Below are 26,206 nucleotides of genomic sequence, written 5' to 3'. Positions count from 1 at the left end.
TTCTTAATTGTGTATTTCTTTCTGAGAAAAGCAAAATTTGTCATCAAAGGTAATCAAATTTATGCTGACAGTGATCAAGCACTGAACACAAATAATACCTTCCACAAAAAATTGAAAGATCTCTCTTCTTGGTCAGTTGTCAGGAAGACAAATCTTGATAGTCATTTTCAGTATCTCCCTCCAAGCGCAGAAGTTAGGCAAGTCAAAGTAGGGATGCTCAAGCTACATCCTCAAGGCTATATGTTGCTTAGCCAGGCAACTTTACCTGGCTCATAGGCAATTTACAGCCACCCTCCTTCCCTTTGAAAGTGCTAGTAAGCATCAGTAAGTGCTAGCTCTCAGCTTCCTGATTTCTCGGGGGCAAAAAGGACCACAATTTCACTTGAAAGCACTTTGCAAAAGAAGCAGTACTGGATAGTGCACATGCAGTAAAGCTGAATCAGATTTGCATGTGCAGATCCTTTGGCACAGTAAAATCCACTGAACATGCATGGATCAGTAGCACTATACCAACAGACACACATATACTGAATTTGCTCAAGTGGCAGAAGAGGAGGAAGATTTTGGAAGAGGAAACTATGTTGCTACAACATCTTATGACATAGCCCATTCCCATGAGAAATTCAGACCCTGCTGTTCTACTAAAAACACAAATCCATACAATGTAACTAAAAGCTAGCAATCTCATTTTTATCAAAACAAATCCTTGAGAGTAGTTAAAGCCTCCAGTTATACCAGACAAGAACACCATACAACATTATCACTCTTAAACTAAGAAGTTACCTTGAAGATTAATGAAAAAGTTACTATATGGTGTGGGGTTTTTTCCAACCTGCAATAATACATACAGAAAAAAGCAATTAAAGCAAATTAACACTGCAAGGTCAACCAATTCAGAACAGGCCAGAATGTCCCAGACCTATGCAACTTTCACTCAAATACTCATGATACTGCCCTTTCTGACAACATGATGTATTTTTCCACAACTTCTCTTAATGGAACACAAAGAACAGTACTCAGTAATGTGAAATATTTTGCATTTGCTAGCTCTTCTTGAAGTGGACACACACCTTAATTACTTAGTTATTAACACACTCAAACTGCCCTGAATATAGGCCCATATTACCAGAAATTACCTGAGCGATTGCCTGATCATGTGTGGCCATGAAAACATGAAATTCCTGTTTTCCTTACACAGGCCACAGAAATCATCTGGGTCTCCCAAACCATGGGAGCCATGGCAGATGGTAACTGAAGCACCTGGTTCATGTCATGACCTGCACAGGGCAGCAAATTCCTTCCAACTAATGTCACTTAAAAAACATTGCACACACACAAAACTGACTCAAGGTGCAAATGTATTTTAAAAATTAGTGATCTTTTAATACTTAACATTGAATTTGAATACTTTTTACTTAATTTTTATGCAAACACTTTCAGATATATAGTCAGATTTCCTCGTGAGTTTTCTACTGCAGTCCCTATTATTGCTTAAGTGCTTTGTGGATACTAATGACTGCTTTCATATCATCTCTGTGAAGTGCATCACACTCCACCTGCAAATAGAAAACCCAAGAAGAATATTATCTGGTAGTTAACTCTAAAATATTAGAGTCATATAACCTGATTGGGCAGAATTACTTCTGACTTCCAAACTCAAATATACATCACCATAATTAAAGTATTTCTGTACTTTAATCACATTTACTTCCTTACTTTTAAAAACAATAGTATATTTTAATCATGTTATTATGCAAAATAACTTTGCTTAACATCTAAAAAATGTAATGCTGAAAAGAAAACATGTTTAATACATTTAGACATGCCTAGTGTAGCACAATCACATCTTATTTATGGATGGAAGTTAACATCAAGCAACATCACGGCAAAATACTTACTAAAGATTAATTACTACTCTTGAATGCATGCACACAGTTCTTCTTTGCAAGAACTATGTGAAACCAAGATGCCAGACACCTTTGAAAAGCCACGTATGAATAGGCATGCATATTATTACCACATACTTTGGATAATGAATGTAATAGTAAAAAGATGTTGTATGATATCACAATGCAAAAGGAAAATCCAGAACAGGCAAAATAGGCAAAGAGTGTGACTTGAGTTGCCTGGCTTATCTGGCAATATACTCTCAAGATTCAAGTACAAAACTCGGGAGAAGCTTGTGTCAAGTAGGTTTTTAGTTGTAAAGGAGATGCACATACAAATTCCGATCCCTGTATTTCTCACAGTCTGCCACAAAGCTAAGATGGAATTTTATTCCTTACCTTTATTTATTGCCTTCAGCAAAACTTATAAGGTGCCTCTCATAAACACTTACAGTTTTGTAACACTGATAGATATCCTTGCTTCCAAAAATTTCAATAGGTTAGGTCACATTTAAAGAAAAGAATGGTATTGAGGCAAACAGAGCTACATTTCTGTAGAAATATCTTTGGACCATGTTCCTTTTAGAAAGTGCCTGCAATATTTTGGTGAAATGTTAAGCTTTTTTAGAACAAAAAAAAAAAAAAAAAAGGTTAAAAAAAGATCAGATGTGGTTTTCCTTCAATTTTCAAAGGCTTTTGAATGACTTACAATTAAATGCGCAAGGCGTAACTGAAATGCCATGTTAATAAATCGAGCTTTGATTACTTTGCCAGCCACCTAACCTATTCATACTGAATTTACTACAATGAACCCACCCTACACAATTTCACAGTAGACATTTGTAGATATTTCATCCTATCCTCACCTCCAATCAACAAGGATTCTTTCAAAGGTACTGGGTAATTTCTACACTAAATTGAATGATTATCCAAGCGTCTATCACAAGCTAATCTCTTGCAGAGAACAAAAATCTGCATTGCTGCTACAGAGAGGAGTGAGAGCAATTCAAGGCATGGCAATACTATTGTGTATATAAGTCAGTGCTCTGAACTGAAAACTAGGGCAGCTTTGCCTTCTCTTTTCTTGGATTAACAGCACCACAGGAATTCATTTCTAGGATCAAGCTTTAGCCTGTCTGCTAATGGACATAATTTGTACTTACTGCAAGAATATAATACAATTTACAGTCTGACAAGGTTAAGTGCTACAAATGAAGTGACTTTTTTTTTGTCTAGCAAATCCATTCTGTGTTTGTGACTGCAATTCAATGTGGATGTTTAACTGTCTAAAATGTATCTCACAAAGCTGTGTCTTGTATAAAATAATTTTGTAAGATTCAACATCTTAATTTCTTGACTTTCTTGTTCATGTACATGCTAAGACCAATACAGAGAGAGCAAGAAATGTGCATTACAGTTGCATTCACAAAGCAAATTAATGGCTGGAACAAAATGACTTATTTCCAACTGAAGTGCAAGGGTCTTAAATGAGGCCCTGGGCTTTGCAGCAATACATAATATGCATTTAGATACAGCAAAACAGTTGTCATGGCTTTAAAAAAAAAAAAGAGTGAGTAATCTCATAATGGGGTCCCAGGCTTCATAATGCTTGAGAGTCAAAATTCCCCTACCAGCTCGATACCAGCACTACAAATACCATGGCAGAGCGATCTTTGACGATCAGTACAGGTGCAAAAGATACTGGTAACTGTGACAGTTATGCTCTTCAATTTATTAATGTGGAATTAAGAAATACACATGACAAATTTTGCTTCTGTGTGACGATAATAAAGATCAGCATTCCCTTTCTACTCTAAGATACTCTAAATCATTCTAGTATTTATAAGTAATTATCTTTCAGTTGAAGGATTCAGAGTATTAGTTTCACAAAGGTTGAAGTTCAGTATCTAAGTGATTCAGAATTTCCTCTTTCCATGCCCACAGGCACAAAAATCAGTATCTCTCACTCTAATTGATTCCTATTTCCATGATAAGATAGTAATAAAAAAATCATCCTGACATGTTTGGGTCAAGTTTTCCAGGCAGAGGAAAGGATTCAGCTCATCCAGCAAGACCCTTTTTGTCCTCAGTGAGGAAAAAAACATACATCTAGAACTCAATAACCCCCACCCTCATGCCAATGACAAAATTAATTTTGAAGTTCTCAAAAGCCTTTTTGTCTCTTGATGCTTTTGAAAACACACATTTACTCAACTCCCATATATAAAATGTCAATTATTCACAACTGATAAATTTTTTGCAATGTACTCATTCAGTGCACAGCACAACTAGCATTCACAGACACTACAACACTTTAAGCAAAACACAAGCAGAAAGGAACCAGAGGTAACATAAAACAAAAGATTTCAAACCCTAAGGTACTGAGAATGATACTTCTGTATTATTATTATAGCATAACTGCCAAAAGACAGCCCATTGTAATCTGAAGGTTTTAATGGATGGAGGACCTGTACATGTGTCCCTCACTGCAAGGCTTTGCATTAGCTTTGTATTGATCTTCTCAGCCTTCCCAACTGGCTCTCCAATTTTCCAAGAACACCATAAGGTGACATACACATCACAACATACTACCATGCTCAATTATCACTTTTGTAATGACTCAGAGGTTATGTTAACCCTACTGCCACAGGATTACATGAAGAAAGGCACATATCTGGGGCATACTTTAGGAGGCCAGATGCACAAACAACTGAATTCCAAGAGGCACATGACCATGGTATCAGTAAACCTGAATACTTTGATACAACAACTTTGCATATGGTGTTTTTTGGCAGGTTTGGTTTTTTTTGGGGGGGTTTGGGTTTTTTTGTTTGTTTGTTTGTGTGGGGGGTTTTTTTGTTTGTTTTTGTTTGGGGTTTTTTTGTGGTTTTTTTGGGGGGTTTTTTTTGTTTTTGTTTTTTTGTTTGTTTGTTTGTTTTTTTTGTTTGTTTGTTTGTTTTTTTTGTTTTTTTTTTGTTTTTTTTTTTTTTTGTTTTGTTTTGTTTTTGGTTTTTTTTGAGTATTAGCTAATAGCAACATCTTTTCCACATTTAGGAACTCAGAAAGTCTTCTAAAAGACTTAAAAATAAATCTTCATTAAACAAATTCGCTTTTCCAGCCAAATCTTGTAGGCTTTTTGATGCCATCTTTCTGTACATAAATATAACACCATTTTCAATTCAGACATTCACTTCATGTATCATTTCTGTTCACCTCAAAGAAAGACACTTCTATCAAATAGCTTTGCACCATTTTCACTTTTGCCATCTCTGCTGAACAAGAGCTAGATTTTCTGTAACTACCAGGCACTGAAGATTTCTAGTTAAAGTAGAAATGTTAGTAACTTTTAAGTAGTAATTGTAACAAATGCTTGTTCCTTAGCATTACAGATTTTTAGCTCATTTGTAAGAGTTCTAAGCTTACAGATATATGACTTATCACCATCAGCATCCATCTGCACCCCCATACACATCGCTGGAATAGCCTACAGTACTGTAACTCACGAGATCAGAACAACTGAAGAATGGAATTTTAGTCCTATTAAGAACAGGAGGAAAATCAAGCAAGAAAGTTAGAATCAGATATAACACTTGTGGTCTGGGAGCTGATTTAGTGTTGATTCACCGAGTGAGGTGTGGCTTTCCACACTATCTTTTGCTGAAGTTAAATAACAAATTCTTTGATTGTAATAGTTTTCCAGTGCTTGCAACATTTCCAGGCCTATCATCTTCTATACTGCCAATATAAAATAATTCAGAAGATGATTTCAGTCAAATAGCTCTGCTTCAGGGAAAATACTCAAGTCTGCTGTATTTTTAGATCTACTCTTAAACAAACCTGGTATGTCTGTGCTTTGGATCAAGAATGTTAAATTCAGCCAGAGTTTTCAAAGAATGTACATATTGCCTAAGAAAATGAGACCTGTAACCTCTGACAATATTAAAATGGAACAAAAATATCAGATTAAGGACTGGAAAGAAAACCTTATTCAGCAACGTATTTCCTCATCAAATATGAAGTCATTACCATCTTATTTACCACATTCACAATAATTATGTATTTACAAATTCCATTAAATTGTAGTAAGAATGGACAAAGATGGGGAAATAGCTGTAAGTACAGAAATGTATTTATTCTGCTCAGTACGTGGAAGTACAATATATATTGGTCAATGGCAACTTAAAATGAGTTCTTACATCTACAACATAAGCTCTACTTTTAAAAAGAGTATTAGTCTTGCACAGAGTAGAATCAAAAGGAAATTAAGTCATCAAAGCTGAAATAACACTGCTGTCAAATTCTGTTCAAAATGGTCAAGGTCTAAGTCTTCCAATAAAAAGTGAATTGACAGAGCCAGTAGTAAACTGATTAAGTCTTAATAGCTACAACTTTCTAAGGCTCCATCTGTTCTGTAAATGTGCCACTCTGGGCTTTTGCCAGATCCCAGACCTGTGACTCTATTCTGTATTGTCAGTAACAGGACACTCCTGCTGTGTTCCATCAACAAAGTAGTGCCTATTGGAATACAGAGGTGACAAACTTGGAAATGCAGGATGCAATTAATACACACAATTTGGTAAATAAAAACTGAGATTGCTGGTCAAGAAGAATAGAAAATTTGGATTAAAAAAAAAGAGGGCACTGGAAAATAACCAAAGCATTATACAATACCACTAGAAGAAACTAAAAATTATAGCTTTTGAAGTATCTGCTGAAGAAGTGAAAACAGTAAGAAACAGTCTTACAAACAACTTGGAAAAAAAGCATAAAAACTTTTCAGCACAATGGCTTCTGACAAATCTGCAAAGACAACACATCTGGTTACATAAGGCATACTCAGAGGAGACAGTCACTTTGCAAAAATACTTTTGATGTTCACCATGGAAAAGAATGGTAAAAGTGTCATATCAGAGCATTCTCTCTGGAGAACGGTCCATTGACAGCAGAAACACTGTTAGAATGTGAAAAAAAAAATTAATAAAGGAAATTTTAAAATGTCACCTGCCAGAATGAGGCAGCTATTTAGTCCTTGAGCTTTGAAGAAATTATTGATGTTACTGAAAAATGTAATAGCTTAACTACTCAAGATCAAATGGAACTTCCATTTAAAACCACCCTAGTACCACAGCATAACATAAACATCATCCTCAAGAAGATTCTTAAACACAGAACTATAGAGCAGTAAACTTGATATTTATACTGGATAAAGTGTTGCTAGTAAATCTAGAGCAATTAAGGAATAAGTAAGTTAATATTATTCCACGTGGAAGAGTCACCAAGGCACTGTAGAATAGTTGCACTTTGCAAATCTAATACAGCTTTTTTTAAGTTATAAAAACATGTCCAGGACAGAAATTTGATTGACAGCACAGTACATTTCAAAGGCACTCCCCAAAACCTCCTGAAGAAAGTAATCTCCTCTTGGAATACAAGAAAATGTCCTGTGAATAAACCACTGGTGAAAAGGTGGGCAATAATGGTGGACCCCAATAGTCAGCTTTCACAGTGGATGGAACCAGAACAGTGTTACAGGAACCTATGCAGAAACCTTTGCTTTTCCATGTATTTGGGGAGGAGATGTCCACAGATGCTATTCAGAACAGAAAAGATATAGATCAACTGTAAAAACACGTAGGACTCCTTTATTGGGAGTGCCTGGGAGGAGGAACAGGAGATTAAATTTAATGTACATAAGTATAGTGTACATAATTGAAACAAAAGGTGAACGTGTTTCTAAATTTACACAGGCATTGACCTCTGAGCTCGTTATTCTCACTCACAGATAACTCCAAAATGTTAAGTTAGAATAGGCATACACAACATAAACAGTAAATTCAATGCTCAAGAGACAAACAGCTATCAGGAATTATTAGGAAAGAAACAGAGAACAAAACAAACCCCGCCACTAAACCACTCCATGACTGTATGTTGTACTGAATGTTTCATTGGTTCTGGTTTTGGGTAGCAAACAAAACAGAGCCCATCTGGAAAGTAGAGAATGTTATTAACTCCTGTATGAGGAACAACCAAAAAATATAGAATTCTTCAGCCTAGGGAATAGGCAGCTGAGAGGAGCCAACCCCTCTCGGCAGCACTCAGTCACATAAAGAGGAAGCAGTTGCTCCCCATGTCTTCCACTGGGACACCTTGCTGAAATCACACAGAAACACAGAAAATGACAGATTCAACTTTAACAAAAGGAGACTGATCTTTACATTCCAAGTAATTCAGTCTTAGACTTCTCAGTCTCAGGCTCTTCTCAGCATTAAAGGCATCCACGAGCATATAAAAGACTAGGCAAAATTTCAGAAGGAAAGTGCATCCAGATCCACCAAACCCAGCCATGCCACCTCTAGTTATGGATACTTAGAACACTACCCATGAGCACCAGGTGCTTGGTTTGTTTGCATGTTTTTCTCCCTGGGCATGTGCTGTTGCCTCTGTTGGAGTCAACAGGCAGAGCTGGATGGCCTCAGTTTGTACATGCTGTTAGGTAACAGAAGGAGAAATAAGACTGGTTAAAGAGACTTAGGGCACTCAGGAAAGAGATAGAATATTTACCACAGGTAATATGAAGGAGGGTTGTAGTGGGCATAATTGGCAGTGTTTTGATATTGGGGAAGGGAACTGCAGGAATGAGTGTGGTCATGGGATTGGAGAGCAACAGCAATAAAAAGGGAGAAAAGGTTTCACAGAGCAAGGGCTACCCTAGGAATTTGTGTGTTGGTTTCAATCCTAGAATCAGTAATTAGAAATCAATTGACAAAATAAATTAGGAAAATGTGTCCTGATTTATGGGTCTACCTCCAATTAATTGAATATTCTAAACCTGTCAGTATTTTTCACTTGAATGTCCCAGTCTCTCTTCCCCCTACTAAATAGTAGGTTCTATGATGAACATCAAAACTATGATCTTCAAGACCTCTACAGAAACAGAAGATTCTGTTGTCTGAATCTTTGTCTCAGTAGTGTTAAGTTTGAGGAATGGAACCTCATACTCTGTTTTCAGTAATGTGTCAACTACTGGACCTTAGGGGTTTTTTCACATAGGGTATAATCTACTGTAAGAAATACAAAGAAGAAAATACTGCAAGTTTTATATCTGAGTAAAATGCCAAAATAAACAATGTTAAGATCTCACCTGGAGTAAGTATGAGCAAGAGGTATCTGCACTGGAACTCTCATTTTGTATCGTGTTCTGTTGAGTAATAGCATCCTCTTTCTTTCGTTCCTTCTGCCCTGCTTCATCATCTTCATACTCATCAAGGCTCTAAAATGAAAAATATTTAGTTACCAGTTACAATCTTTGTATGTTGCTCCACATGTTTCCTATATTTCACAAAAATTGATGCATCAGTGAATATTTTCAAAAACTAATTTCATATTTAATTTTTCCCATATTTCACAAAATTGATGTATCAGTGAATATTTTCAAATAATAATTTCATATTTCAGGAAAGGTTAATTAAATGTTTAAGTGCTTTTCTTTCCAACTAACAGCTTTTTCTTCATCACAAAAGTAAGAAATAATCAAAACAAGATCCAATTTGACAAAGGTTTAGACAATGTTGTGTGAGTTCAGGGCTAAACCTGCTAAGAGCAGGAGCTTGGACTATACTTGAAGTTGGTTCCATTGGAATGATTCTATGACCCTGTTTGCCACATGCGATTGCACGTGGCAAAAATATTACCTTTCCACATAAGAAATCCAGAAAAGAAAAAAAAAAGTTAATTGTACTCTTCCCTCAACAGCTGATCTATTTTGACATAGTGGCAGCACCTGCTGAGGTTGAAGTGTCAGTCTCAATCACCCATTTTAATTTTGGTGCCCTTGGTTTTCATTTTTCTTTCAAAATTTACCATTGAAAATCAGTGATTTTTAAATTACTTGGACAGTCATTAATTACTCACAGTTTACACTTATATGTAACATTCTGATTCTTCAATACAAATGTTTCATACTAGATTTGCTGAAATCATTTCTTTGAGAGGATTAAGTTTCTAAAGCATTGACTGCTGTCAGACCAGAGACAGGAAAAGTAAGTAGGCAAGTAAAAAAAAAAAAAAAAAAAAAAAAAAATCCCTATCACTGCCTTTGGGTTGTCAGCTATGTCTAGATCAGTCTATTAATTAAATGTACACATATTTATAGAAAGAAAAAAAACCCCTCACAATCTTATGGCTAGAAGACCAACTTAAAGCAGACAAAGTTCAAAAAAAAAAAAAAAATTTTTAAAAAAAAATCTGGCCATGACATCACAAGCTCTTTGCCAGCACTCTACATTATAACAAGAGATGTGTGAAACCTTGTTACAGAAACACAGGGAAATAATCAGTTTAAAGACATCAGAAAAAGCTTCTAGACGAATGTACAGTACCTTGAGGAACAGAGAACAGGACTAGCAGAGAACAAAGATGAATGTCAGTATCTGAGCCTCAGAATACTGACTTTGTTTTTCATGCATTAGGAATTTCATCTGAAATAATTTGACAATCTCTGTCATCATCTTACACAAAGGACACAAAACTAGTCAAAAGTATATAATGAGAATGCTGGGATACAGTATCTTTGAAAATAAAACCAGTGTTATTTGCTAGCTGAAAATAGCATTAGTGTATCAAAAACTAACTCCAGCTCCTCCAAAGCAAACACTATGGTGATACAAGTCCTAGCAAACTGGCAAACCAGAAAGGTACGTTTCCACAAGTGAACCTGAATAAAAGCCATTTAAACTCTCCACAGAAGTGCTCATGACAGCAACACTAATGCAATTTCACTGGTCTACTTCTAACCAACCTTTCAATGCAACTGATGCAGACCTGCTCCTATCACTAAAAAAAGGTATACTTAGAAGGTTACTATGACTAAATCATTGCACATTCAAAAACACTTCCAATGAGTCTTTTCTAATAAAATAATTACAAATATGAAATGTAATTTTTTTAGGTCCATTTATAACAAAGCATTTAAAAAACACTGTCACGGCACATTCTAGGAAATGATCTTTAAATCAACACCCTCTGCCTTTTATAAACTGTAAAACTGAAAAATTTTGATAACATGAAGTCTTAATTTATCCCATTACCATATTAATCCATTATGAAGTGACACAATAAGAAATAATAAGGCCCTACTGCAACAAGAACTGGAGTGATCTTCACCTCTTACAGAGCCAGCCTTGTTCAGAAAGAGCTAGGAGGCACACAGAAGATACCATGTAAATTTTAACTAGCGCCATGCAGACGAAGAATGACACTATGTTAGAAAAACAGAAACATTTCCAGATTGGTCTTCTGGTCTCCAAGCTGTCATGACAGAGAATGGAAACAACTTTGTATTTTCAAGGAAAAACATTCTTTAAGGAGAAAAATTAAGCTCAAATATCAATATTGTAAGAAAAAAGTCTTAGTAGTGACTAGAGTAGATAAGTGTACCTTTCTCCACAAATTGTCTTCTTCAGATACATGCTTCTCATAACCTTTCCAAAGACAATGAGCAGTCCATAGAAATATTTCTCTCTGAATACAAATACATCTGTAATGAAGAATCTTCTTTAATATAGTAACACCTAGCAACTAACTATTCTTTTAGCAATTTTGAATAGAAACAAAATCTTGTATGAAAGTTCTAGCTGCATAATTTTTTAAACTAAACATTTTCAGTTAGGATTTGCCGGCAATGTCCATTCCCAGCCTTTCTTTTCCTCTCAGGAAGGTCCAAAATCACCAAAGCCTGAAAATCAGTACCATCAAAAGGCATTCAACCACCCCAAATAATCCATACTTCCAAGGTTAAAGGCCTTCTTCCGAAGCACAGAACAGCAGGTTAAAAGTTTATGTAAATCTAATTCAGAGCGTATAACATCTATTTGAATGGCTTTGGGGGCTTGCTCTCCACTGCAGTTCCCTTCACCCAGCAGGTGTTACACCAGCCGAGGCCAGCACTAATTTGAGTGGTTAGAACCACAGAAGCACCACGGTTTTATCAGTTGTAAGAGAGGAGGTGGAAGAGTCACGAGCACAGGTTGACATTCACCATCCACGGCTGACATGGCACATCCGGCCAGGGGTGCCAGTGCCTTCCTGCCCTAAAGCAGATTCGTGGTCACTGTCAGAGGCTGTGGTTTCCCAAACACAAAGGTTATGCTCCCCCTTCCAAACATGCAGACACACCAATTTACACAATGTTTACAAATTGCAGGCTGAGCACAAACCAACACAGTAACAACTACATTACTTTAAACCTTTTACTACCTTTTAGTAAGTCATTAAGTTTTGCTTCAATAACCATTAGCCTTAAAAAAGAAATGCACTTATTTTGACTCATGACAAAATAAGCTTTCTTATTAAAAATATCCTGCTTATGCACTTCATCTTCAGTTATTGATTGCTAGCATTATTGCTATTTATGTTCTTAGCTGACTTTTAAAGTAATAAAAATCAGTAAAACCACATTTCAGTTTTTGGGTGAAGGTTGATACATTATTATTGAAAAAATTAACAATGTTCAAAATGTTGTTAGACACTTTAAAAACTGGGTTTTTTCAAACTGCCCTGCAGCTGAAACTGCCTCAGCCCACAAGACATTTCAATCAGCTGGATGAGTGTTCTGCTCACGTTGCAGGCTCTCTCAAATATTGCACTTTGGTGTAAAAACTAGTTTCATATCATTGAAAAAGACGTAAGTACAGCAATTACTTTCCCTGTCAGCACAGAAGAGAAATGGACTTGTAACCACCGAGGTGTAATTCTGAGCCATTATATAATTTTCTCTGTCCATTCCCTTTCCTCTGCTTTTTTATTTTGCCACTAGGCACATACCATTTCAGATTCTTATTTTTCATTCAAATCATCTGAGTTTTGTATAGCAGATATTCAATGTGACATTCCCACATCTGATGTTAATATAAGCAATCCACAGAAATTCTTTAGGTTTTCTAGGATTTCAGTAAATGTTTGAAGCTGTAGTATAAACATTTTTCTGTAAACCTCTAGTATGGAAAATACAAGCAGAAAAGATGCTTTCAAAAAGAATCAGACCGAGGAAAGAAACTGCCACAAAGATATCCCCACATTCCAGCACACCACTTCCAGTTCAAGGAGACATTGTATGAAGAACACTTCTAATGATTCACTGGTGTGCTTCCTACAAATTATTTGTGCATTGCTAAGAACAAGCAAAAGCTGGGGAAGGGCTGTGTTTTCTCAGGAAAGAAGCAATATTCCTGTCCTCTGCAGATCAGCTCATGAGCACACACAAGCTGCTCTCCCACAAGAAACCGTGCTGAGTCAAAACATCCCCGTTCCCATCCCTCTTCCTGCACCAACCTGCTTCTGCCTTGGAGTTCTGCTGGCCAAGCACATAACTGAGGGCTTCCCAGTTTATTTCATGAAAGGTCAGTCAGGTTAGTTTCAGCACTTTTAATTTGCTCAGTTGATTCTGCCTGGACCAGATACAAGCCCATTCAAACTATTTATTTTGCAGAACTCCAGGAATGGTTGTGCTACATCAGCTTTTTGAAAATGATGAGCACTTGAGATAATACCATATTGAACCAGTACAGCAAGATGTGCAAGCAGATATGTACTCTCAGTAAAACCCCATGTTCAGCTTCATGTTGGGCAATAAACAGAAACTCTGCATCACAAGCACCATTGGTTATCTTGATGGGCTTTCTTAGCTCAACCATGGTAATAATATAGAAGACGAAACAAATCAAGGCATCTTCCCATTTCCCTGAAATGATGAATAATTTAAAAAGGCACTTTAAAAAAAAAAATCAATTTTACCATACGGATATTTCCCATGCTGAGAAAAAGTTGGAAGTGCACTATCAACTTCATTGCAAGACACTGTAAAACTGCAAAGGTTTCTATTAAGTAAAAGTATTTTCTAAAAGCTTCCGCAGTAGAAATACAAGACAAGATATAAGAATTGCTTTTAATGCTGAAAAAAACTTATCCAGGCAATTAACTACTGCAACACACATTTTGGGATTCAACATTATCTTTCCCTTGGCTGACCATTCAGGAAAACCTGGAAAATTACTGCAAATAAAAGACAACTATTTTACACATGATTTCGCTATAATCACTCTTCTTACTGCAACTCAATCAAATGCTTCCTTGCTTTACCATGCACAACTTTAATATCAGCTAAATGCCATCTTCCTACCTGCTTGTATAGTATCAAATCCCTCTGTCAGCGCCTCCCATCAAAACTAAGCAAAAATCTCAAACCTCTATGATTTTTAACATTATATGACTTTCCCTCTGTGAAACGCTAATATTAATCATATTTGTAACACACTTTTATTGCACTGTCCAGACAGCACCCAAAATATTTAAGTAAAACACGTTTAGAGTAATGAAATCTTTTTATTGGAAAAATTGGTTTTATTGGAATAATTTCATCTATTTCACTCTGCAAGCCTTTCAACACACTTCACTTGCTGAAGTGCTTTTCTTTACAAGTAGAAAACCATTCCTATAGAGGTGAAAAGAGATAATGTTATTCCTATGAACTGTCTAAAACCTACAAACAGTTTTATCAATTACCCAACTAAAGATTTTGTTTTTTTAAAGACTTAATTCTCACATTAAGAGAGTCCAGAAAAGGATACTGAACTCCAACACCTTATCCTCATGATTTTTGTGCACTTCTAAAAGTCTACATCTCTAACTGGAGCAGTCCAGTATCAACCATGGAATATCACAAGCGTGGATTTTAACATAGAAGAAGAGTAAAGGCAGGAATCTTTGGTATCTGAGATCAAAAGAGACCCCAGGACAGCCATGGGTCAGTGCCCAGCAGGTGGGCCAGAGCACAGCTGACTGCAGCCATAGGATTCACTCATCCTTGACCACGCTGCCAACAAAGCAATCCTGAAAGACAAGCATCACCTAGCGATCAGTGAAATGCACATCTTGCTCTATAAAACTCACAGCATTCCTGATTATAAGTCACATTTACATTTTTTTGAACTCTATCCTTTTCTCACCCATAATAAGAATTTCTAAGTCCCTACTTTGTATATTCAATTATATTCCAGAGCACATACAATTTAAAGTCTCAAAATCCTCTTAGAAATGTTTCTGGGAAAAAAAAAACCCAGCATATTTGTCTGTATTAAGAGCAAAATAACAAAGTATTTTGAATTCTTTTAAAGCTTTATGTAAAACATCAACTGCATCAACACCAGAATGTCAATTATCCCTCATTACAATAACAAAAAGCAGCAATGTTAGCAATGTTTGCAGTTTGTTATTCATCAAAATACACTGTTTGGTCAACAGTGTTTTCAAACATACCACAAGAATGAGTTCAAAAGTCAAATGTTTAACTTAAACTAATTGCCAAAAAATCCTTTATCACAAGGCTTGTCAAGAGTGATTGGTGGATATGCTTAATTTAACTACTTAGTACATGGTATTAAAGTCACAGAGTAAAATTCCAGGAATACAAAAAACTTGTCTTGCAGAAGACAAGCTATCTAGCATTATTAAAATCTTTCTAGAAAAGGGAGAGACATCACAAAAATTATGGATTGGCAAACTATCAGAATGAAGCACTATTTAAGGCTGAAGTCACTTTTAGCATTTTAGAGCCCTTCTGACTGATCAACACCTAAGAACAGAAGTATAAAGCAGCAACAATGACTGGGGATCCTTATGCAATGACATCCAACTGCTTACATCTGTTCCATGGGGAGGTTATTATATGAATATAATCATGACTCATCCAGAAGAAATCCCAATCCCATTCTCTTAAAAAGAAAATGTAAATCAATATCAAATAAAGCGTCTAGGAAAAAAGCAGCCAAATCCTCCTAATGGTGTTGGTATGATCTTACTTTCAGAACTAGAGGGTCCTTATATAGGACACCTCTGTGTACTAAGAGTGAAAACAAACATCCCATTCCTCATTCCAATTTTGCACACTGCTCCTTACTTCTACTTTGATAGTAACGTCTTTTTCCTGCTCTGCTGATGGGGGACATCTGGTGTAGAGTCAATAAAAACTACATTCTGTACACAGAAATCACTAATAGCGTTGAACATATGAATCTAAAAGTTATAGAAGTGGTCCCAGTCTCACAGAGAAGTGGAGCCAGTCACCAAACCAGTCTCGTTAACCTTCTAATTAACATTCTGAAATGACATATCCTATCTGAAACAAAGATGGCAAACCAGTGGTTGAGCAGAAGAAATTTGGTGAAACAAAGTTTGCCTGGTTCGGCCAGGGAGGAAAAGAGAGACCTGTTAAACATATTTGCACTGTTCACAGAATAAATATTTATCAGTTTGCATCATGCCACAGATGTTAGGAAACAACAACCACAGACTGCAAGAGCAGAAGAGAGAATTCTTCCTGGATGTATAGAAAACAAGCAATCATTTACACACTTGATGTCCACCAACACTATTTTTTCTGTTAAACTTGCTCCTGTATTAGGTAAGATTTTAGAAGATGTTGGTATTTGAGAGCATCAACAGCTGAACAAAAGCCACTCAAACAACAGATAATGGAGTAAAAATGTCTGTAAAAACCATCACTTTGACTTTCACTGCCATGTATTTATAGCAAAAGTTAGCAAACAGAAACAGTGCTCCAAATGAGAGAAAGATGTATTGTCATGTAGCAAAAGACCACACAGATTGAGCACCCTTCTCTTTAAAGCCACAGAAACAGGGAAGAAAAACAATCTTGGTGAAGATTAGCATGCTATTTTCAAAACAGAATTATTCCTTTTAATGCGACCATATAACACAGAAGAATGTTCTTTCTCCCAGTGCATCTATGGTGCTTCTGAAGAGAAATAAAGATGAGATCAGTACTTGAAGAATGTTCTCAAAGGAGACCAAACAGGTTAATCAGTAGAACTGTATTTCTAACTGTCCTGTTTGCTAAAGCATGCAGTTTGTAGCCATTTATAATGTCTGAATATCAAGTTCCATTTAATTTTTTATTTTTTTATGCAGTCACTCCATAGGATTCTGCTCTCTTACCTAATAGGCTAGTTGTCATTTTTCTTATTCTACTCACTCAATCTCTTTCAATGTTTGCATACAGTGGGTGTGGGATTGGTCAAACTAAACAAAGGCAAAATGGCTGATGAAAACCAACTGAGCACAGGCAAGCCGGGACAACAGACTCAGAATCAAACCCCAAGGGAAAAGAAAACTTCGGCACAATACTTTTTTGAGAGTTGTACTACACTTCTCATTCGAGAGTGAGATCTTCTCAATCTACAGAAAAACTGATAAAAATATCCATCAATTTTCTCCTCTCCCAGATGCTTCTTTTGAGTGCTAATACAAGTAAGTGTACTAACCAGACAGAGATGGCATATACATTCAGCCGTGGGGCAGAAAGGGAAAAGTAGTACTGAAAAAGCACTTCAAATAGGATAGGCACTTATCTAGATGAAAAAAAAAAAAAAAAAAAAAAAAAAAAGTTTGATTTCCAAGGCAATAAACAAGCACTTTTGACAGACTCAGTCAGGACTGCTGTCAGGAATAGACAGCAATGATCAAAACCATGCAAGCAGAAAAGCACTTTAGTATCAGCACTGGTACTGAAGCCTCCCTAGGACAGATTTAACCAGGTAAGATCAAAAAAGTTTAAAGTTGTTGCTGAAGTCAATAATTTAACTATTTCTTGGGGGAACACCTTGTACCTACAAATTAATCCTAGTGACAATTCTGTGAAGCGTTTCCCAGCCTAGACTTCCAAAATCACTCTTTAGCTCTGTGTTTGGAGGGAAGTCCTCTTCCTTGGGAGCATCGCCAGCACTTTTTAAATAAATATATCCATGCCCAAGGATCATGATGGAAATCCAGTCCAGGTTCTCATAGTGCAATCTCACATGCTAACAGCCTAAGAGTATGCTGTTACCTCCACTTGTATCCTTGCTTCTTATGGAAATGGCATTCAGAAATCAAAGCTCTTTTGTACCCGTACCTTTTGGAAGTCACTAGTGCTGGCAGGTGTGTGCGTGTTGTGTTTCTGACAGTAATCAATACTTAGATTCTTTAAGACATGAAAGTTGTGAGGGGGTTAACTCAAGTATGCTACAAGTGAAATATGCAGATTAGTTGCCACAGTAATTCAAGGACTAGACAAAAGAGGCAGTTACCCTTCCACCTAAGCAGTCAGCACTGTATACAGCCCTGAGCCGGCTCAGCAGGTGTTTGACTCTTCCCATTCAACAGCTCTGTGAGGAACTAAGGGAACTATGGTATTGACTTGGGAGTGAGGAGGAGAAAGCGTGGGAGACAGAAAAAGCTGTGGGAAAGGCTCACAGAAAGAACATGTAGCTGATGCCTGGTGAGAGGGAGCTACTCAAGTAAACAGATATTACAGCAGCAAAAATAAGCAAGCAAGCAAAGGACACATCTGTTTCCACTGGTCTGAGAACCAAAACTACACAAGGTACTTATTTTTCGTGGTCTTTCTATCACTGTCAAAGCGGGCTGCCTAATTTTCTCCACAACATGCATCCAAATATTTTAATTTTTTGATTAATATGAAGGTCTAAGACAGAGCTGGGCACACTCCACTTCCAGTAGGTAAGAAAAACTAGGACTTCAGGGTGGGAACATGCAAATAGGCTTGCCAAACAAGGTTTTGCCACTAAAGAGTATTTCATGTGCACACTAAACAGTGCCAGCAAGTTCAAGTACCTTAGTACAAAAGTAGCATTTGAATATGATGACCTCAGACAGAACAACATGCATAGACATAAAACCAAATCCATCCAGGTGTGAGGAAATCCTAGAACAGGATCATAATGGGAGGAATGAGTCATGTCATGCAGTTGGTTCAAAACAACTTCACCCACTGGAACCTTACACTACTGTAATTCATTCCATAAGAGAGCAATGCTATTCCTACAAGAAATCAAACCAGAACAAAGCATGAGTTAATAAAGCACGGAAAATGCTGGATAAATAAAAGTTTATATACACAAATGCAGAATTTATACAAAAAAGGCAATTTTCCATTATGTTATTTTGATTGTTGAGTGACTGGTAAAGTTGGGGGTTTTTTTAGCTATAGAGTTACTTGCATACAATATAGCATAAGCCTTGGGTCTTGAGCAATCAATTACTTGTATGTCACCCCATCTAGACATGATCGACAGCTCAAGCAAAGAGCCTGAGACCAGACAGCTCAAGCAAATAAATAAGATTTCAGCTCATAAAGCATTTAGTATCTTGATTCATAACATCAACTGGAACATGCATTTTTCAACTGCAAAACTGCAAAAGGAATATTGGGTGAAGTCCTCTCTTCTGAAATACTCAGATATTTGCTCATTACTGGTGACTGGGAAACTTTGCTACAAGGTGACATGGATTTGCTCTGTGCTCCAGACTCAAAGCACTGGCAAGGGTCTTCCTTGCTGAGGCACAGAACAGAAGGGCTAAACCCCTTCCTCCCCTTCTACTGAGTGTCATGAAAGCATGAGGTTAAGGTTAAGACTGATGCAAAATTAACAGGCATCATGTTTGCCATGGTAACTGTTCACATGTGTTGTTTTCTGTAGACCAAACTGTGGTAAACACAAGGTAATTCAAGCTTTACCATTCCTCAGTGAAAGCAAGGTAAACAATTACATGCATCCTGTAGGTAGAAGCATTCATTCCGTTACCATGGAGCAGCCCTGAGCCATTGCTGTGTCCAGCCTGACAGCCTGTCACTCTGACCAAAGAGGACAAGGAGAGGAATTCACATGAGTTGACAGCACTAGAAAAGGGATTCCATTCAATTTGTCTCATATAATTACCTATCACAGCCAAATAACAGTGAAAACCAGACTTTTCCCCCTTGATTTAAAGAATCTTAATGACAAAAAAACCCTTCCAAATATAAATTGATGCTCCAGTAGGGATCTTCATGTTGTTAACAGGAGGACACACACACACAAAAGCAACAAAATAAAACCCCCCAGCCACAGCTACACTTATAGTCCAATCCAAACCAGAGGGAAGCAAGTAAAGAAGCATCCGAGGAGGAGTCAGGAATGAGGATTTTGCTGTTCACGTTATTAAAACATGCTTTTAATTTCCCAGACTACAAGCGAAAGCCTGTAATAAGGTCGCTTGGAAAACAGAAGGCTGAGTGAGCATCTGAGGGTGAAAAGGAATGTTTTTACAGGCGCAGTTAGTAAATACCACTGGCTCCTGCAGACATTCTTCCTTAAATGGAAATTAACATTGCTTTAGGTTAGAAAAGAATCTCTTGATACAATAGATGTGATAGGGTAGCCATTAACCTTTTAGCACCTGCACTAAACGAAACAAAAACTAGCAGAAGGCCTTATATATACAGCTTTCTGTTCAGTAAATATTTAAAACTCTTTCCCTTCCCTGCGACGATTCTTGGCTGTAGATCTGGAAGAGCAAGGAATCCTGAACTATCATAAACAATATTAAAATAATGTAGAAACACGAAGTTTCTTTGCATATCCATGACTAACTGTGTGAGGGCACTAGACAATTTAAAGAAAGCAAACTACTCTAGATACAATCAGAACTGAACCTTCACCCTAAAATTGAGCCAAACTTTATTTCAACACTGAAATAACTCTGCATTGCTTTGATTTTATTTCAACTTCCTATATTTTATTTTCATGTCCCCCTGCAACTGCTTTTCCCAGCCAAGAAAACAAGACTTCTCCCTCACCCAAGATTCCTAAGAAATTTAACAACTCAATGGACAAGGGCTAAGGTTCCACAACAGTTAGAATCAGCAACTGTCCAGCTATACTCTAACTCTCCCTCTTTTCTGCTACTGCCCAAGGGCATCTACCAGTCCTCTGCATCCCCTCTGCTGACACTGGCAAATTGCATCAGGGTCACTTCCAAGCAGAAAGGTGAAAAGTGAACCTCTATGAAAAGTGAACAGTACTTTGTACACCTTGGTCTAGCTAACTACAGGGTCAAACGTGTGCCAGGATCAGCACAGGCAAGTCAGGTAAAAGCAAGGATCTAAGGCAGTCTGGACATGGAAAAGGATAAAGTCTCAAAAATTAAAACCTTAGCAATTCAAACCAGAGAAACAGGGGTTCAACAGAAATTCATCTAAAAGCACATCCTAACATTTAACATTATTAACTATTTTGGGATATAAATAGTGTCCCTAATAATACTAAACACCATGTATTTTTAGAGGGAAACAGACTACTGATTCAGACTTCAAAGCTCCAACACAAGGCCCAGGTGACTTCTTGAACCTGCAGGCTGTATGTGCTACAGAACAGTTTCCCTCGTAACCTGCACAGCTGCTATTACTGTAAGTTGAAAAAGGAGGACTACTACAGAGCTCCAGAGCTCATCCATCCAACCACTGAAGTGTCACCACCATGCCACATCATGGCATAGCAGTCCTGTGTTAATGTTCCTTAGGTAAAAAGCCCATCAAGAGTCAAAGACTGGATTAACACACCCCTTTTCACATGTTCTTCTTGGCTCTACTTGCAGCAGGGCCACTGCAACTGAAAAAAAAAAAAAAAACTGCAACAAAAATATAAATTAGCAGAATGGAGAGACAAGAACAAGCTGGACTTAACCTGCCTTATCCAACACAAACGGCATGAAGTCAGAAATACCTACAGCCTGGTCAAACAGCCCAGCCTCATCTTCTGTTCATCCTGATGCCTGCACTGCCCATCCTTCTGTCTTGGCATATTTACCTGTACAGGAACTGATCCCATTGTAAATGAGTTCAATTAGTCCCAAAAACGCCGATCTTGAGACCTGCCATTTGCCCTGCTATTACAACAGGTGCACAAACACAGCTGACAGCACAAGGACCTGGCCTAACTCCATGTGAAATTTGTAATGAATTACCCCCTCTCTTGGCAAAATATACAAAAAACACATTAAAATATGTATACTTTGTGTACATAGCATACCTCACATTAGTGACTCATGCTAACATATGCAAGTCATTTTAGGAAAAAATATCCATTAAAAACAAGACCACAAAGGATCGTAACACAGGTACTGCACTATGCCCTACACTGCTAGGATTTAGTATTCTCTTATTTCTGCTTTAAGAAAAAAAATTCCACATTTTTTAACAGGGAATTCCTTTTTATAAGTAGAGCTTTGTACACATACACATTCCTATGGCCTTTTTTTAACTGTACTTACGACATAGATTGTAAACATTAAAAAAGGTAATGATAATTTAGCTGCAGTAGTTTATGCCTGGAATATAAGAGGGGCCTAGGATTTTTCTGGCCATCTTTATTTCTGCAAAATGCAGTATCTTATTAAATGGAGTTAGGATAATGAAAGGCTCTCAGTCTCTTCTGTAGCTCCTTTTCTATTTATGGTTTGTGTTTGAAGACTGTTTCCAAACTGTGGAGAAGGAAGCAAGACACAGGTGCATCTATGCATTCTCATACCAAGCAGCCACAAAGGCTTTCACAGTCATTCACTACTGATACAAAAATGCTGTAAGAAAAGTTTTCTTCCAAAATCTCAGCTCACATTGTAAACAACCAACTGGGTTAGTGAAAACAAAAACGCACCTTGCAAATAGGATGCAGACTGATTCACTTAGGCATTTCATTCAACCCAGTAAGATTTTGTCACAAGAAAAGTACATTACAGAAAAAAACCCCAACAATATACAAAAAGTCACATCCAAAAAAGGAGCATAGAGCAGTTTGCCTAGAAAAACAATCGTCATCACTGGAGATTTTAAAGTACACATCAATGGAAAATAAATATCAGGAATAATACAGGTGTAAGAATGCTCTTGGGACAAGATGACAAACTAGACAGTTCTTCAAGGCTCCCTGCAGCCTTATTTTCCAGGAGTTTTTAACAGTAAACTCTTTGCAGGAGGAGTTGCAGTGGCAACAGAAACAACAAATAAAGTTAACAAACTGTACCAGGAACACATTTATCCTCACCAACCTTCATGCATACATCCCACAGAAACCACCTGCAGTTGCACAGCAAACTGGGAGAAACAAGCATAAGCAGGAGGGCAATTCTGCTGTCACAGATTGCAGCACACTGGCTCTTCATCAGAAGACATAGGTACATATCAGGAATTCCCCTAAGCAGAATATAGTTTAAATCTGAGAAGGTAACAGTCAAAAAAAATAAAGGAAATTAAAAAAGCTGTTCCACACCTGCTTTGCTTTTAAAGACATTCCCACTCATCCCTCCCAAGAAAGATTGTTAGAGTGTTTCTAGAGTGTTTCCCCTGAACGAGGGTAACTGCTCTTACGTCACTTTGATTACAGGCTCTTTTTTTTAAAGCACAGAATATGAGTTCCTAAATTTTTCCCTTCTTGACCTTATTCAACTGACTGCACCAGAGTATTAAATTCAGTATTCAAGATTTTTACAAGGTAACTACACGACAATTTTGTGATGGTCTCAGTTAAAATATTAGGAAAAAAAGATCTGCTAAATTACACGGCCTGTTCATTAGTCAAGAAAATTAAGTAAAATAGATCTCTCACTAATTTACTTGGAACTGACTCCTATCTAGCAAACATCTGCTGATCTAGATGTATGAACCTAGAATTGTTTTTGTAGTTATAATCATAATTTTATACTCAAATTCTCTGAAAACTTCTCCAATATTCCAAGGTTTCTTAGAAATCAGTATTACCAGACCAGAGACTACTTTGGATAACTGCTTTGAGAGCAAGTTGTCTGGACATGATCATTTTCAAATGTTTATCCTTACTGGAGATTAACCAACTCCCTTTTTAATGTGAATACTCACACTTGTTTCCACTGGGCAGAGAACAGAAATAGTTCTTCAACACATACTCCTAATGGCAAGTGCTCATCAATGTAGCATAGTAATATCAATCTAACCAGAAAGACACAACAACATGACTTACATTATGACTAAATAATTGTTGAGGCAAAGAATTGCACATCTAAGTCAGATGGGTCCTCCAAATGAAATGTAGCATTTGGCCATGGCCGTGCTACCAGACCTTGAAACTGAAAACATTCTTTTAAAGTATCCAAACCCACTGCTTGAAACAACCCCCTTATTTCCCACTGTATGGGCTAACAGCACACCCACTATCAGTAACTCTGCCTTAAGTGAGATAGGCACACAAGAGGCACTGAACCCAGTACTAACCCTGCCACGGCTGATGACTGACCATAACCCCAAGTCAAAAGCAGTTGGCCCCTTGAGGATCTTCTCTGGCAGATAAATGCAGGTTCCACTGACAGCAGGACAGGTCTGACCCAATCTGCAGTGGTCACAGTTCTCAGTAAGAGATGCTGCTGTACACTTCCAGAGGAAAGATCTGAAAGATCTGAAAACTACTGTTTGAGAGTTTATCTGTGTGTGGAGCCAAGTGTTGGAAACACTGAGAATATATCTGACTCTGCTGGCTTTGATACATAACTTTAAAAAAAAAAGAGACAAGAATTGTCATTTTTTGTTTTTCTTTTTAGTCAATCCAATAGTTTGTATTATTTATTACACTCCTACAGTGCTTTAATTTGTGGTTTTCTTCATATGCTCACCCTCCAGTGAGCAACACTCCTGGCAAAGCTACCCATGCTGAACTTTTAATTATTCAACAGCACAGACTAAACATTCACCTCTATTCACCGCAAAGCACATGCACTGCTACGGTCTATTCTTAAAGACAAAAATTTTAATAGAAGTATTTGCAAAGAATGCCTATTTTGAAACACAGCATTCAATTGCTTGGTGAAACCCTTTGGCAAGGATATTGTGCATTCCTAGGAGGATTTAAACGAGTTTGCCGCAGAACAAAACCTGGGTTACGGATAGTAACTTGGATACAGTCACACACACACACACACACACAAAAGAGAACATTCTCACTCCTCCTGATCCCTTTCCTTGAAAAACCACAACCATCAACATGCAAAGTCCGTTTTAATAAGATAATGTGAGGGACTTTTGGGGAAGCAAAAAAATACTGATTGCAATATAGTTTCTACACCAAGTTAAACTTGTTTGTACTTCTCAAAACTACTACGGAATGTAACTTTGCAAAATCCTACAATATTTGAAGCTGCTACTTTTAAACTGACATTTCAAAAGAAAATTTTACATTAAAGAATAAAATTGTACATCTTAATTTGAAATTCGGCTCCTGATTTTTTTTTAATATGATTTGAAACATGCTTGCTTAAAATAATTTCCTAGTTGTTCACTCAAATCTCACTTTTCTGTTCAGCTTATGAGTAGGGCATCAGAATAAAGAGAGGCCTTAACATAAAAAAAGAAATTTAAACCAGTGTCATTAAAACAAGGCTTCTCAGCATTCAATTCCCATCTTCTAGGGAATCTTCATATACATGATAATTAGCTTCCTCAAAGGCTAATGCTTAAATGTCATTTCTTTGTGTTGTAAATTCTGATTATTCATAGTAAATAAATTAGTGATACTCTTTTATCCCTTAAAGCAATGCAGAAGCTTGAAGTAATCATACAACTGGCAAAAATTAGGAGTTCCCAAACAGGGAAGTAAAACTTCATTCCTCACATTCCAGTAGACTTAAAAAGGGGTCCGCTAACACAAACGGGGAAAGGGCCAGTGACCTAGAACTTTACTTATGGTCCAAAACTATTAATGAAGTCTGAAGAATAAGGAGTAATGGGTATTCAAAATCCCGACTCCTGTGATGTAGCAGGAGACTGAATAAGCTGTGCTCTAATTTGCTCTGACATGCAGCCCGTCATGGCTGCAGAACAGCGTGTTACAACAGACCCATCTTTCAGGAGTCACATTCTTGGGAAACAGCCGATTCCCGGGGATTTTCACACGACCTTTATTTTAATAGCAAAATACTTAAGAAATTAAACTACATATCTTACATAGAAGTCATGAAGGAAGAAAAAGAGTTGAGGGGAGAAGAACATGCTATTTAGCCTTACTGGAGGAGACAACAATAAAATCAAATGGACTTTATGACCACTCTAACGTTATAATTAGTAATAAGCTTTATCGCATCTGTAAATTTTAGATTATCATAGTTATCCACTACTGGAAGACAGAGACAATTCAAATATGACCCTTGAAAATTTGTCAAAAGAAAAATCTTTTAAGCATCTCAAAAGTCAGCTCTTGTTCCCTGGAGTATTTTATAGACAAATAAAAGCATAATACGAACCAGTATTAAAGTGACAAAATTATTTTGTGCTTTCCTCACACTTGCTCAGATTTGGGCTCCACAACTAAATCAAGCACTTTATTCACAAACCAGCTATTCCACAGCATTCTGATCAACAAAGCAAGAAGAGAGCTTATTTTTGCATTGCCCACGTCCAAGTTTAATAA

At 37.0% G+C, this 26,206-nt stretch overlaps 1 protein-coding gene across 1 annotated transcript in view; it reads right to left on the bottom strand.

Annotated features, from left to right (window-relative positions):
* The window catches only part of PAWR (pro-apoptotic WT1 regulator), a 72,898-nt gene that overhangs the window by 26,340 nt on the left and 20,352 nt on the right, over positions 1 to 26,206 (bottom strand). The window contains exon 2 of the mRNA XM_083859263.1: positions 9,028 to 9,156. Within this exon, the coding sequence (XP_083715389.1) occupies positions 9,028 to 9,156 (129 nt within the window). The remainder of the gene's footprint in view (positions 1 to 9,027; positions 9,157 to 26,206) is intronic.

Source organism: Zosterops lateralis (genome assembly GCF_965231275.1).
Source record: "Zosterops lateralis genome assembly, chromosome: 4".
Lineage (NCBI taxonomy): Eukaryota > Metazoa > Chordata > Aves > Passeriformes > Zosteropidae > Zosterops > Zosterops lateralis.
This window is presented reverse-complemented; position numbering and strand designations above follow the sequence as displayed.